The sequence below is a fragment of the Argentina silus genome, assembly GCF_951799395.1.
Source record: "Argentina silus genome assembly, chromosome: 3".
Lineage (NCBI taxonomy): Eukaryota > Metazoa > Chordata > Actinopteri > Argentiniformes > Argentinidae > Argentina > Argentina silus.
In genome coordinates this window covers 15,793,499-15,807,399 of record NC_139657.1, presented here as the reverse complement: position 1 = coordinate 15,807,399, position 13,901 = coordinate 15,793,499, and the positions used below count along the sequence as shown (strand labels likewise).

The 13,901-nt window shown below is 43.9% G+C and overlaps 1 protein-coding gene across 1 annotated transcript in view; it reads right to left on the bottom strand.

The window, feature by feature from the left end:
- ldlrad3 (low density lipoprotein receptor class A domain containing 3) overlaps positions 1-13,901 on the bottom strand; it is a gene marked incomplete at both ends in the record, with an annotated part of 56,252 nt that overhangs the window by 16,964 nt on the left and 25,387 nt on the right. The window contains 2 exons of the mRNA XM_083666200.1: positions 6,488-6,622; positions 8,308-8,433. Of these exons, the coding sequence (XP_083522326.1) occupies positions 6,488-6,622; positions 8,308-8,433 (261 nt within the window). The remainder of the gene's footprint in view (positions 1-6,487; positions 6,623-8,307; positions 8,434-13,901) is intronic.

The following is a 13,901-nucleotide window of genomic DNA, read 5'->3' as shown; positions in this document are numbered from 1 at the left end:
AACACACACACACACACACACACACACACACACACACACACACACACACACACACACACACGGAGGAAACAACATTATAACATGCCACATAACCTGACCTGACCTAAAAAATTTTTTACATGAAGTGAAACATCATGAATGGTAATCAAAGTACCCTCCCTTCAGGGTGTATGGACTCCTCGAGTTAGTGTTTCTAGCATGGCACTGATGAATACGCATAGCACTGGCTTTACCCCATGCCAGGGGCAGGGGCTCACATGCTAATGGACCTCATTGACAAAGCACGTGTGTCATGATGAAGCCGTTCTCAGATCCCCCGCAGCTGTGACGCTAACCAGGTCCTCATTAGAACTGAGCGTGATGGACTCAACTCATCAAGGAACTCATCAGACCAGTCAGCCAATAGCAGCCAATTTTTTTATTTTTTTGGGGGGGTGTTAGGGTTAGAAGTGAAGGTGTGTCCTTGGGATAAGATGTATTACAATACCCAAGCAGCAGAAGTGATACACTCAACCCACAGGCCAATAAAAAGCCTACTGTCTCCACCATAAATAAACTAGCCCTGCAGTATAACCCCAGAGGAGGTATAAATAGCACTGTGTCTCACACTCTGGCATGACCTAGCATGATTCACTTTAGCCCATTTAAATTGTGCTGCCCGTACATGACCCCTCTGTAGCGTCCTGCTGCTTATGGATGACTGCATTACTACACGTCTGCAGAAATAATGATTAGATCAAAAATAGTATGGTCAACATCACATGGAGCTCTGGGCACTTGGAACAACCTCCTAGCATCTCTGTTTCTCCTGCATTCATCAAAGCTGTCATAGAGGAATGAAGTCATCCTCGTCATTCTTCACTTTCTGGAACGCCACACTCTTCCCAGGCTATGGACATTTAATGGATACCCTCAATGTTCTAAAAGCCTTCATTGACATGCATACAGCACTGTTCCTGAAACAGAATAAAGGGTAAGCAAATCCTCTTCTAACAGGCGAGGCACTCGATAACACATTCCCCTCAGCCATAATGTCCTGGCTAAGGGGTTGGAGGTAGACAATGCCTAAGTGCACTGTCACTCTGATTGGCAGTAAGAGTGAGAATCCATGAGTGGTTTGAGAGAAGAGGAGGCACATAGAGAGAAAGAGAGAGAGGGTTAGACACTACGATGCACCATCGGTGTATCCAACAGTACAACAATGCAGGCGTATGGAAATGTGAAGTGGCCTCCACTTTTACAGAGGGAGTGGTATTTTATTGTGAGCAGAGTGGAGGTAAATGACAAAAATGTAAATGTAAAAATGCTGAGTGGTTCTCCTTCGCACACAAACGCACGCATGCGCTCACACGCACGCACGCACACACGCACACACACACAGGGAGGTGGGTGATTGGGTAATGGGAACAGAGAAGCTTTTGTCCCGTCTGAAATTCCTCTTCAAGTCTCTGGGTGCAGGTTGTCACTTGACCACCGTCACCATGGTGACTGAATGGGGTTAGATGTAGCAAGGAGAGGTTGTTAATTTGAGGTAGGCTAGAGAAGAGAGCTGACTGGCCTGGGTTCAAGGAGAGGGGGATTCACATAGACACAGGCCCCCGGGGGGAGTGCTCTCTCTGGGCATAGCTCGGCCCTAACACAAGGAGAGCTCTATGAAAACTGACGCTCAGCCTTGGCTTGGGTTAAAGGGCCACTTGTAATGGCAGAGCTGGAGACATAAGGGGCCAAGACAACAACACAACAAAGGAGGGAGGAGAAACCAGCAGAAACAAACATACTTTGACAAACACTGTAGACAAAGATACAGAAGCACACAGTACAGACACACACAAACAAACACACACACACACACACACACACACACACACACACACACACACACACACACACACACACACACCAAAAATGTTTCTTTAAGTTTAAACTTCATGGTGGCTAGTTTAGTGTCCAACCTTCTCTATTCTCATCTGTCCAGCCGGCGTTGGGTTCTGATAAACTAGCACCATTATATTCTACTCATATATTTCAGACCAGTTCTATTATATTCCTCCCCACCATTTCATGCTCCCTCCCACACCATTGTCCCTCTGCCCCTCTCTCTGTAGTAATGACAGGGACCTGAAAAGACCACACCTCCACCGGCGGATTAACTTGTCATTTTAATCTATAGCTCCCTTTCTCCGGCCCAAACTCCACCTAGAAATCAATGGAAGAGGTTGTGGCTGTTGGAAAAGCCATTAAAAAGCAAAGGGATACGACCGGTGAATATAGCGTATTGTATATATCAGGGGGAGGCCTAATGGCGGGTTTACTGTGGACTCGGATGGGGAGGAGGTGGAAATGAGTGTTATTATATATATAATGTCACAGTATACACAAATCTGTGTGAGTTACGGCTGTTTATCACCTTATATAAATGTCTGGGTCGTGAATTCAGGTTAATGGCTATGCAAAGTAGCAGATGCAGCGATGAATCCTGTTTCATAAAGAGTATAGACGTATCACTTATAGAGCTGTAGATTTCCATCTATAGGAGCACAGTAAGCCATCCCTGGAGTTATAACCCTGCCTTTTAGGAGAAAGAGAGAACAAAGACCACACAAACAACAAAGGTTCACTGTTCTTAACCTGTGCTGTTGGTGCTCTATCACAGGGGTACAAGCCATTATTAACGGTGACACATCGGTAATGGTGGGTTTCATAGCTCTACTGTATTTCTTTGTATACCTCGATATGAAGCCATTTCTTTTCACAGTGCAATGATTGGTTTGGGCTTTGTGACTATAAACCAAGTTTCCATTAGTATCACAACTTCCTTGAGAGATAAACATGTATGGCCATAGCAGAATGATCATCAAATTGCATTAAGGAACGGACAACGTGAAGTGAAACTGGAGTCTCATTAGGTTGTATGTAGATGACAATGCAAGGTTAATGGACCTCTTCTCTACTTCTCTGCCAGAAGTGGACAAGCTCATCTTGAATCAGTGGTTTCCAGGAGGTCCTCTCTGCTGTTGACAGTGTAGTCATGTAGCTCGGCTAATGCATGCGGGCTAATATGTCTAATATGTCTCAGCCCCGCTGCCCCGCTCCCTCGGTGGCGCTGCTCTCATCTAATTGGCTGGCTGACAGGGTGCTGTATGGACCTGTAGGCCACTGATTACAATGAAGGGGTTGGTGGCAGAACCATAATGTGACAGAAAATATGTTGTGACAGTTTAGCAGTTACCAGGGACACACGGAACATGAAACATTCTGCATGAAAGGGCTTCAATTTACCATAAGACGCACTGCAGGTCCAGAACGTATGGATGTGTATATATGTGTGAGGGGTTGTGCTAAACACAGGGAGCTGCCTGGGTCTGATTCCATCAAGGAGTGCTGCTGGATACCCTTGAGAAGGGAAAGTTGGTTTGAAATGAGTTTGTTATGCTACAAGGAAATGGGGAATGTAAATGCTATGTAAATGTGTCCAACAAACACTGTATCTGTATTCAAATATGCATCTTGGATACTGAAATATTAGTAAGGTTTGGGACTGAGGACTTGAAACAGAGCTGATGAGTTGAAAGTGAATGTGAGTGAGAGCAGGATGTTTTTAAAGTCTGGGTGCACTGTGCATGCCATACAGGACATCATACCACATACATAACTGACACATGAAACATGGATATATTATTGTTTGAAATGTAAATATTTAATAATTAAATATACCTGAAAGACAACAAATAAAATTAAATAACCTTGTGGTGTTATGTGAAACTATTGTTCCCTATATCATAAAAACAGGATCCTTAATGTTGTCTACAGTCCATTGAGATTTGGAGCATATGCTGAGTGTACAGTACAAACTAAAACTGAAATATCAAAGGCAGTCAGTCGCACAAACGCCAGCATATTGTGTGTGCTTCTGGCCGCACATGCACATGCACATGCACGCACATGCACGCACGCACATGCACGCACGCACGCACGCATGCACGCACGCACGCACGCACGCACGCACGCACGCACGCATGCACACAAACAGAGCATGCCAAAACAAAAGCCTTTGATGTTAGTGTTCAGACAAAGCATGCCATATCTTCAAAAATCCACAAAGCCAGTTGAAAGCGTTCCCAGCCATCAAACTATCCTTTGGCTCTCAATCTTATGAATTCCCCCCCCCCTCACTCCTCCCCCCCCCCCCCCCCCCCCCCCCCCCCCCCCCCCCCCCCCCCCCTCACTCTCTCACTAACTCACTCACTCTGTCTCTCTTTCTCCCCTCCCTTCCCTAGCTTTGTCTCTGGCCATGAAGTGCAGATCAGATTTGTCAATCACAAGGCCATCTGCAATCATACACACTCTGTCTCATTGTGTTAATAAATACAATGAGATAATTAAATGCCTTTATTTTACAAGAATTAACTTTATCTGCAAATTAACATAGATTTATATTTATATTGTGAGTGAGTTAATTATTGTCTCTAGAAAGCATCTTCAATAGATTATAGACACAATTGATTCACAAACTGTCGACTAATGATTTAATTAGTTATATTACTAGCATATAAGACATGTTACCACTACATGACCTTGGCAAACTTCTGTTGCTGTCCCTCATACTGTGTGATTGTGTGTGTGTGTGTGTGTGTGTGTGTGTGTGTGTTTGTGTGTGTGTATGTTTGTGTCTGGTGTTTGGGTCCCTGGTGAGTATTACCCAGTGTCTAGCTTGGCCGTCTGTGGCCCGGGGCTGTTCTCCTGCTGTGACAAGACAGGAGGGGGGGGGGGCACACACGCGCTACATCCTTGTCCCCCTCCGACAACAGATTCAGGAGGAAAGAAGAATAAGCGCTGCTTTACCAAACAAGCTTTCATGTTATTTCTGTTTCCTGAGCTACAGAGTACTTTGCCTCAGGACTCGACTGTAGACTGGCACTCTTCTCCATGCCGCCTCTCGTTCGTTCCCACTATCCTTCTCACTTCGATCTTAAATCCCCTCGTGTTTCTCTCTCTCTCTCTCCCTCTCTCTCTCTCTTTCCATTGCTATTCCTTCTGTTCCCATGTCCCCACATAACTTCTGTATATTGAATCTATGTATATTGCATCTCTCTCCCTCTCTAGGTATATATCCCTCATATCCCTCTCTGGCTCCCTACCCCTCCATCTTGCTGTTCACTGATTGGATCAGATCATTTCTAGATGCTTTTGTATTGTATCATTGCACTCTCTGTCGCTTTGACACTTCCCCCCTCTCCAGAATCCATTATCCAATAAATAAACAGATAAACAGTAAAACCAGCCTCCTCCATGGCTGTCTAACTGTGCCAAATGGTCTAAATCAGATCGGAGGAAATAATATATTGGAAGTGAGAGCCAGCTAGATCTAATTATTACCCAAACAGAATTCTACAAACTGTTGTGTCGATCTCACCTTCGGATACTGTGGAGAGAGAACAGGGAGGCAACTGTGTGGACCGGGGGAGGAGAGGAAGAGGGGGGATGAGGAGGGGTTAGAGGGGTGGAGGAGAGGAGAAGGGGAAATACGAGCTGAGCTCAGGTGGATTAGAGCGGATATTGTGTGCCTTATCTGTCACCTGCAGCTCCGCTCTTATTATAGAGAGAGAGGCAAAGTCAGAGAGGAAAATAAGCGGGGTGTGTGTGTGTGTGTGTGTGTGTGTGTGTGTGTGTGTGTGTGTGAGAGAGTGTGTGTGTGTGAGCGTGTGTGTGGGTTGTAACATTTCAACCTCCACCACTGTCCAAACTCCCTCCTCAGCACAGAAGGGAGAAATACAAAAGTAAAGCCCTGAGCTACTCTTCCTTAATCTGCCCTGAAGGCCACCTCCACACAGAGCCCTCCCGCTCCCACCTGCTGAATACGTACAGTACACTAGATCAGGCTGTCCAAGGATTACTGTCATGGTAGCTGCATACCTGAGTACTGTAGGTAACACTTTATAATAACATTCATTTATAAGCCATTTATAAACCATAAGTAAATAATAAACTCACTATTAACAAATAATATTTCCAACAGTTAGAAAACGTTATTAAATGCTTAGTAAACTGTTCTTAGTAACTATATTCAAAAGTATTTGCTAATGATTTACAGCTGATTTTTTTTTTTAAATCATTGTTACAACATGAACAAATGTTCATGGATGTTTAGATGAATGGTGAATTGTTGCAATGTGTTTTGATTTCTTTAGCAAATCATCTGTATATGCTTACGAATGTAGTTACTAATAAATAAATATTAATAATGTGTTCATCTTGAGTTCCTTATTTATGAACGGTCTATAAATGGCTTAAACAAAGTCAGTGCAAATGAACGTTATTATAAAGTGTACACAGGTTATTTTGAATACTAACTGTCTCTGTGTTCATGTCTGTGGTGAGACGTAGTGGTGTTGGCACGTTCATGAGGTATAACAGAACCATGTAGCTGTGAAGCAGTGTAGCAGCATTAGCATGTACAGTAGCCTGTGCTTAGCGTGTAGCTGCCTACCTGCGGTGGTCAGACAGTTCTCCTCATCACTGTTGTCCTGGCAGTTGTCCTGGCCATTACACAGGAAGCTGCGGTCCACACAGCGGCCGTTCCGACACTTGAAGCGGGCCTCCGAGCATACCAGCGGGTTACCTGCTGTGATAAGACCAAACCAGCGGTCAGAGTTCAAGGTTCAGGGGTTAGAGGTCACCAGACAAACAAGAACACTTGTGTGAGTGAGTTTCTTTTTTCCCCATCAGTAATGCAGTATGTTTCTCCTAAGTGCTAGGACTTACAATATGCAGTGCTCACATATTCTTAAGAAACAGACAGCTAGGGAAATCTTTGGTTGGTGTGGATAAACAAATGTTTGGAGACGGATATACATACAGTGCCTTCGGAAAGTATTCAGACCCCTTCACCTTTTCCACATTTTGTTGTGTTATAGACTCAATTTATTTAATTAATTTATTCTCATATCCATAATTGTGTTTGCAACAATGAATTCAAGTTAAACAGCAAAGAAAGTGGCTGGAAATGTATTTATTTGGTTTTACTACAAAGCATTACGTTTGGTGCAAATCCAGCCCATGCAATGCAGTTTCCGCACCATCTCTCGTGTGAAGAATAGTGGTAGCTGCATCAAGTTATGGGTATGTTTGTCACCGGCAGGGACTGGGGAATTTGTCAAGATAAAGAGAAAATTATGAAATTTGTTGAGTTGGTAGTGACATCCTAATCTACACAGTGTGTAATTGATTCCTATGCAAATCAGAGAACCTATAAAAACAAAGATATTAATTCCAAAATTACATTAACTATTGTTCCTTGCATTAAGATGGATTGAATTCAACTTATTGAGTGATTTCTTGATGACATTTTTGCATTTTAGCTCATTTTAAGAGTGTCATAGCAAAGGGTCTGAATACTTATGTACGTGAGGTATTTCTGTATTTCAATTTGAATAAATCTACTGAAATTTCTAAAAACGTGTTTTCACTTTGTCATTCTGGGGTATTGTGTGTGGATTGATGGCAAATTCTAATTTAATTTAATCCATTTTAAATTGAGTCTATAACACAACAAAATGGAAAAAGTGAAGGGGTCTGAATACTTTCTGAAGGCTTTCTGAAAAACAGTGATTGTACATTTTCAGAGGGATTTGGGGAAAAGTGATGAAACATTAAATACAGCATGGTATAAGAGTGTTTCATCTGGGTTTAAAAATAAAATAACTCCAACTTAACAGGATAAGAAAAAATAAAATTGCAAAGCATTCATATTTCTCGATGCACTTCTAGTAGTTCGCCTTTGTTCCAGCTTCGGCAAAATGAGACAGAATTACAATATCTTATGAGAGGATTCAGACAATTACACAGTGGCCTGTGCTTGGAGCACGAAGCGAAGCTCCATTTAAATGGCTAGATTAGATTTGGGAGCATGACGCCCTGCAGGCTAGGCACACCGTCTCTCACTATCGTGAGTGATTGGCTTGTTAGAAGCTGCTCCACTGTGATGGAGGAAACAGCATAGATAGGAGGGGCAATGTGAGAACATTTCCAATCCCACACTAGTACACTGTGCCTTCAGCCCAACAGTCCCATACGGCTAACTCTCCCCTTAAGAGTGAACCGATTTGGCTAAGCTAAAAGCACCCAGTATCGCACTACTAAGTTGTCCACATCCAAGTTTTGTGAGGCTACCCAATTGGAAATAAATACAACAATATGTCGACACCAACAAGGCTGTGGTTGTGGTTGCCATGGCATATAGCAGGGGGTCATGGAACATAAAGTATCAGAGTGTTATTATGGGGTGTGGTTGGCATGTCTGAGACTTACTGCAGTTCTCCTCGTCGCTCCCGTCAGGGCAGTCGCTAAAGCCATTACAGCGGAAACGTCCGATGATGCAGTGGATCCCGTTGGCACAGGCAAAGAAGGTGGGAGCACACTTCGACTTGACCTTAGCTGTGTGTGTGAGAGAGAGAGAGAGAGAGAGAGAGAGAGAGAGAGAGAGGGAGAGAGGGGGAGAATAGTGAGGCCAATGCCAGACAACTCTATCAGAGGATGACGCTGCAATCGGAATAGTTTTGTTTAATAGATAGCATCCATTTTATTTCAGGGAATGATGTCATTGTTATATATAGAAAGTTCAAACAGACTGTATGCTAAAGGTCAACAAAGTCACCCGTCTGAGATGTTCTAGCCGTATCTGCAGTGTTTATCTGCACATTTTGGGTCCTGCCTCAGCCAGAGATCTAACGGTAAGAGCCAGAATGCGAAAAAAACTGTCCCAAAAGAAAAAAGCAGACAAAGATAAAGAATAAAAGAGGGAGCAAATAGTTTAGAAGAGTGTTGGTATAGATCCACCATCGATCACTCCCAGAGCAGGTCTGAGGCCTTATCTCAGAGGACAGCAGGGAGATTGACGAGCCTCCATCCCATCGATGCTACCCGTTTAACACTACTGTAGCCCCCTAGCTTCAACTCAGACACATTGATCTTCCCTCTCTGAAGGACAAAAAAGAAGGAAGTGATCACCTACAAAGACGGGTAGACGCTTGGAGAGACATCAAACAGGACAGGCCTTTTATTTGGTAGCGAGAACTAACTGCCACCATGGGTTTAATTTACTGGGTAGTTCTACCTGAACTTATGAATAATGTAATAAAAAGTTATTTTCAGGATGGAATAAAGAAAAAAACAACTTTGCTAAAGACATAAAACAAGCCTTTATCAATACTTTACCCTCAGATCTGATTGCTCCTCTTTATATGAATGTGTTATTCCCTCAGGAAAACTTGCACGACTATGCTATGCTATGTGCTATGGGGAGACTATGGGGAGAGAGCTGTCTTTCTGTCTAAGCAAAGCAATTACCTCAGACACTGCGCACGGTGGATAAAGATGAGAATGCAGGTGGCAAACTGTCAGCAAACAGTTGGAAAACCAATAACTAGTTAGCCACCAGTGTCTGGGCACAAGCACCACATACAGTACTGTAGTCAGCTCTGAAAGCCATTGTACTGTACCAAACTAAGGCGTCAGAAACACACACACCCCTACAGCGAGAAAGAGAGAGAGAGAGAGAGAGAGAGAGAATGGGGGAGGAGCAGGAGGGTAGTGAGTGGGTACACAGACCATTTCTCAGCTAAAAACCCCAAACATCTCTCTGTGTTTTCACCAGACTGAATACAAAGGGCAGAATTGGCCTGTCCATGGCTTGGCATTGCACTGCCTAAAAAGCCAGGGGCACACATTTTTTTCCCCCCCACAATCCATTGTGGTGGGCTGATTTATGAGTTCTTTCAAGCTGCGGCGATTATGTGTGGAAGAGGGAGGGGTAGGCATAACAACCGGCGAAGGGTTTGAAGCCCCCGTCTCCGAGCTGAAATGTAATCCCCTGAACGCAGGAGAGCCTGGTATGTGGTTGTACAGTGTACCAAGCCTTTGTTTACCTCCGAAGCAGAGGCCTTGAACGCTTAAAACATATTCTGCATGGTATATCACATTCTCTGGGGAGAGAAAAAAGACATACTGTAGCTTCGAGCTAAATCACTACATGAAAGAAAAGTTGCAAACAGGCCTTGTTGTGTAGGTGTAAACAGAATCATATTTGACCGCAACAAAACAACAAAGAGAACTGAAAAAATAGTTTTCTTTCTTCTTCTCCTCTGTCTCTCCATAGTCTCCTCCCCTATGTCATCGAGGGGGAAAATAACAATAACATGTCTGTATGTCATAGATTATGTTTTACTCGTAAAGTCTTTATTTGTTGTCCTCTGACAAAGCAGAACTAAACACTAAATGGGTTTTGGAAAAGTTCGACCCGTTGCTATCAGCTAGCTAGGATGCCAGCCCACGTCCTGGAGATAATCCCTGTCATCCCCACTCTTCATCATTCTCACCTGAATGCTCATCACCCACGACCATATCACAGATCACCACCAGGGCTCGCAGGCATACAGTATCGGCCTCAACCATGCTTCCATTTTCAGAAATATTTAAATTATAAGTTGAATTAATGGTAATTTCATGGAGGGAGCACATCAATTGGATGGAGGGTGGGTGGGGGTTGTGTGGGGTGGCGGAGGTAGCTAATGTGCTTAGCTACATATCCGTTTGGGGTTGCTTCGCCCTTCACAGCCAGAACAGAGCCATGCTTTTAGGACGTGAAAACAAATCAAAATTAATTAGGGAACCAGTTTTGGCTGAAAGAAGAGAAGCAATAGACTTTCAAAAATAAATAAATAGGGCCTCTTATTAAATTCACCTTGTTTATTCCTCCGTGAAGGTGTCCTCTTTTTTTTCCCAGAATGTAAGTACTTCCATCTTGTTTCATTTCCACTCATCGCATTGCGCTTGAACGTCCCCCCTCCCTATCTCTCTCACCCATTCTGTCACGCTCTCCCTCTTAGTTGAACTTCTTTAATTCAAGGCCAAGTTTTTTTCTCTCCTGTGGGCCCAAATAGAAGTTGTTTACAAAAAAAACACCCTTCGATTTTTTTTTCTAACTTTGTTGCAGTGTTCAGCTGAGCAGCACAAATGAAAACTAAAGGGGCTGCAGCCAGGCTGATTCCAGCAGGTATTCCAACAGCACCACTAGAAAACTAGAAAACCATGCCCTGAGACACACTGGAGCAGGTGGAGCACACACACACACACACACACACACACACACACACACAACTTACTTCATGGGTGAGCGCTTTTCCTTTCAAATCCTCCTCAACCTTATCCAAGAGAACCTTCTTAATTGCAAATATGTTTCCCATAAAACTTCCCAGCATCCAAGAAGAAAAGAAACACCTTGGTATTTTTAGCTTCAATTAAATACTTCTAATTTTTCCCCTTTTACTGCCAGACCCTTTGAGACATTTACAGAAGCATTAGCTGCTATACCTTGGAGTGGCTAGGGATTTGTTTCAACCCCCTCACTGTACATGAATATGGAGCTGGTATGAACATAATACCAAACAGCCAAAAACATCCTCTCTCTCTCTCTCTCTCTCTCTCTCTCTCTCTCTCTCTCTCTCTCTCTCTCTCTCTCTCTCTCTCTCTCTCTCTCTCTCTCTCTCTCTCTCTCTCTCTCTCTCTCTCTCTCTCTCTCTCTCTCTCTCTCTCTCTCTCTCTCTCTCTCTCCCTCTCCCTCTCTCTCCCTCCCTCCCTCATTCCCCTGAGAAGAAAAGAAATCTCTCAGCACAGGTAGGCCAGGTCGTGACGGGCATGCATGAGCGAGAGAGTGCGGAGAAGAGAGTGAGGAGAAGAGAGTGAGGAGAAGAGAGAGAGGAGAAGAGAGTGAGGAGAAGAGAGTGAGGAGAGGAGAGTGAGGAGAAGAGAGTGAGGAGAAGAGAGTGAGGAGAGGAGAGTGAGGAGAAGAGAGTGAGGAGAAGAGAGAGAGGAGAAGAGAGTGAGGAGAGGAGAGTGAGGAGAAGAGAGTGAGGAGAAGAGAGAGAGGAGAAGAGAGAGAGGAGAAGAGAGTGAGGAGAGGAGAGTGAGGAGAAGAGAGTGAGGAGAAGAGAGTGAGGAGAAGAGAGAGAGGAGAAGAGAGTGAGGAGAGAGATGTGCAACGGAGGACAAGAAACAAAAATAATAAAAGAGAGAGAGAGGGGAGGGGGAGGATAGGGAGAGAGAGGGGGAGAGAGAGAGCAACAGCAACAGCAAGAGCAGAGACGGCTGAGGAGTTGAAAGGATTCTCTGACCTTGCCGAGCGTTTCTGAAGGAAGGAAAATCGATCAGTAATGGAGTCTGGGTGAAAGCAAGGAGGGCAGAGGAAGACAGAGCAGTCTGGTATGGGGCTGGAAGATCAAACTAATCAATCTGTACGTTTCAGACTCAGGGCCCAGTCTGCCGTTTGTACAACACAATAACCTTCTGAGAAGTGAGAGAGAGGAACGAAACAGCAGCCCTAAAGTGCACCCTTTATCTCATCCGAGAGAAACATTCACGGAATTCTTCGATTGTGCTAAAAGTAGGCCAGCCGTGTTAAGGCAAGACGGAGGAGGTTTAGACAAGGTGGTTCTCATTGGCACTCAGTATCAATTTTAAACATTCAACATCATGTCGAACACACATATATATATATATATATATATAGAGAGAGAGAGAGAGAGAAAGAGAAAGGGATACGGCCTACATGACTGAAATAAAGGAGCTGTGATAGATCTCTCAGATAAATACACTGTTGCAATATTCATCACAGTCTCTCATATCTCCTAAAACGTCTAAAATGTCTCAGAGACATTGCTTATTCCTCTGTAGATTTCAGGGAACCTGATTTGTGTCAGCGCGACTGTGGAAGGAGCCAGAACAGAGTTCAATCTGACTGTAAGGAGAGAGAGAGAGAGAGGGAGAGAGAGAGTGAGAGAAAGAGAGAGGGAGAGAGAGAGAGAGAGAGAGAGAGAGAGAGAAGCCCTAATCAATATTTCATCTCTTCTCCGTGGTATTAATTACGCCAGCTCATTGATCAGTCATCCATTAAGCGTCCCAGACACAGTCCCATTAAACCTCCCTCTGCTCTCCTCCCCTCTCCTTGTCTTCTACCCTATCCTGTTCTTATCTGCTTCTTTTCTCTTCTCTCTCCCCTCTTCTTTGATTGTATTCTCTTCTCCTCTCTCCCCTCCCTTTCCCTCTCCTCTCCTCTCCTCTCCTCTCCTCTCCTCTCCTCTCCTCTCCTCTCCTCTCCTCTTCTCTTCTTCTCTCTCTTCTTCTCTTTTCTTCTCTCCTGTCCTCTCCTCTCCTCTCCTTTCTTCTCCTCTCAGTCTTCCTCAGTATGAGTTGAAACAACAGAACTAACCCCACACACGCTTCCCTCTAAGCCCGGCAATCCTGCCTGGCTTCTGCTCCATGACATAGCCTCCTCATAAGCTCCACACTCCCATTGTCCAACAGAAAACATGGAGGGAGAGGGAGAGAGAGGCTTACAATGGTGAAGCTAGGGAAGTCTTCAAAATCAAGCAAAAACACAAACATGTCTAGTCATAATCATACAATAAATTACTATATTGCCAATACTGGATATAAGGGCAATAAACATACATGTATATATTGCATAATTTCAACAGTGCATCAAAAAGAATACAGCTGGAGCCAGGGCTATTTGTTACTGAGCACTGCTTCTGTGGAATAGCCTGACTGTCCTTGTTAGGGGGTCAGAGACAGTTACCACTTTTAAATCTAACCTCAAGACACACTTTTTTAGATCTGCATAGCAAATGTCAATATTTCTGTGTACCCCATATATGCTTTCATTTATGTAATGTGTTTTGTTCATGTGATTTGTTTTTATATGATGCATAGTGTGTTGAGACCCTGGGGATAATGCACTTTAAAGCTAAATAAACGTTATTGTGTGTGTGTGTGTGTGTGTGTATTTGGTCAGTCTTCCTTATCTCAAATACACACCCAGTTTCCTAATCTTGGTCTCCCGGTCCCTT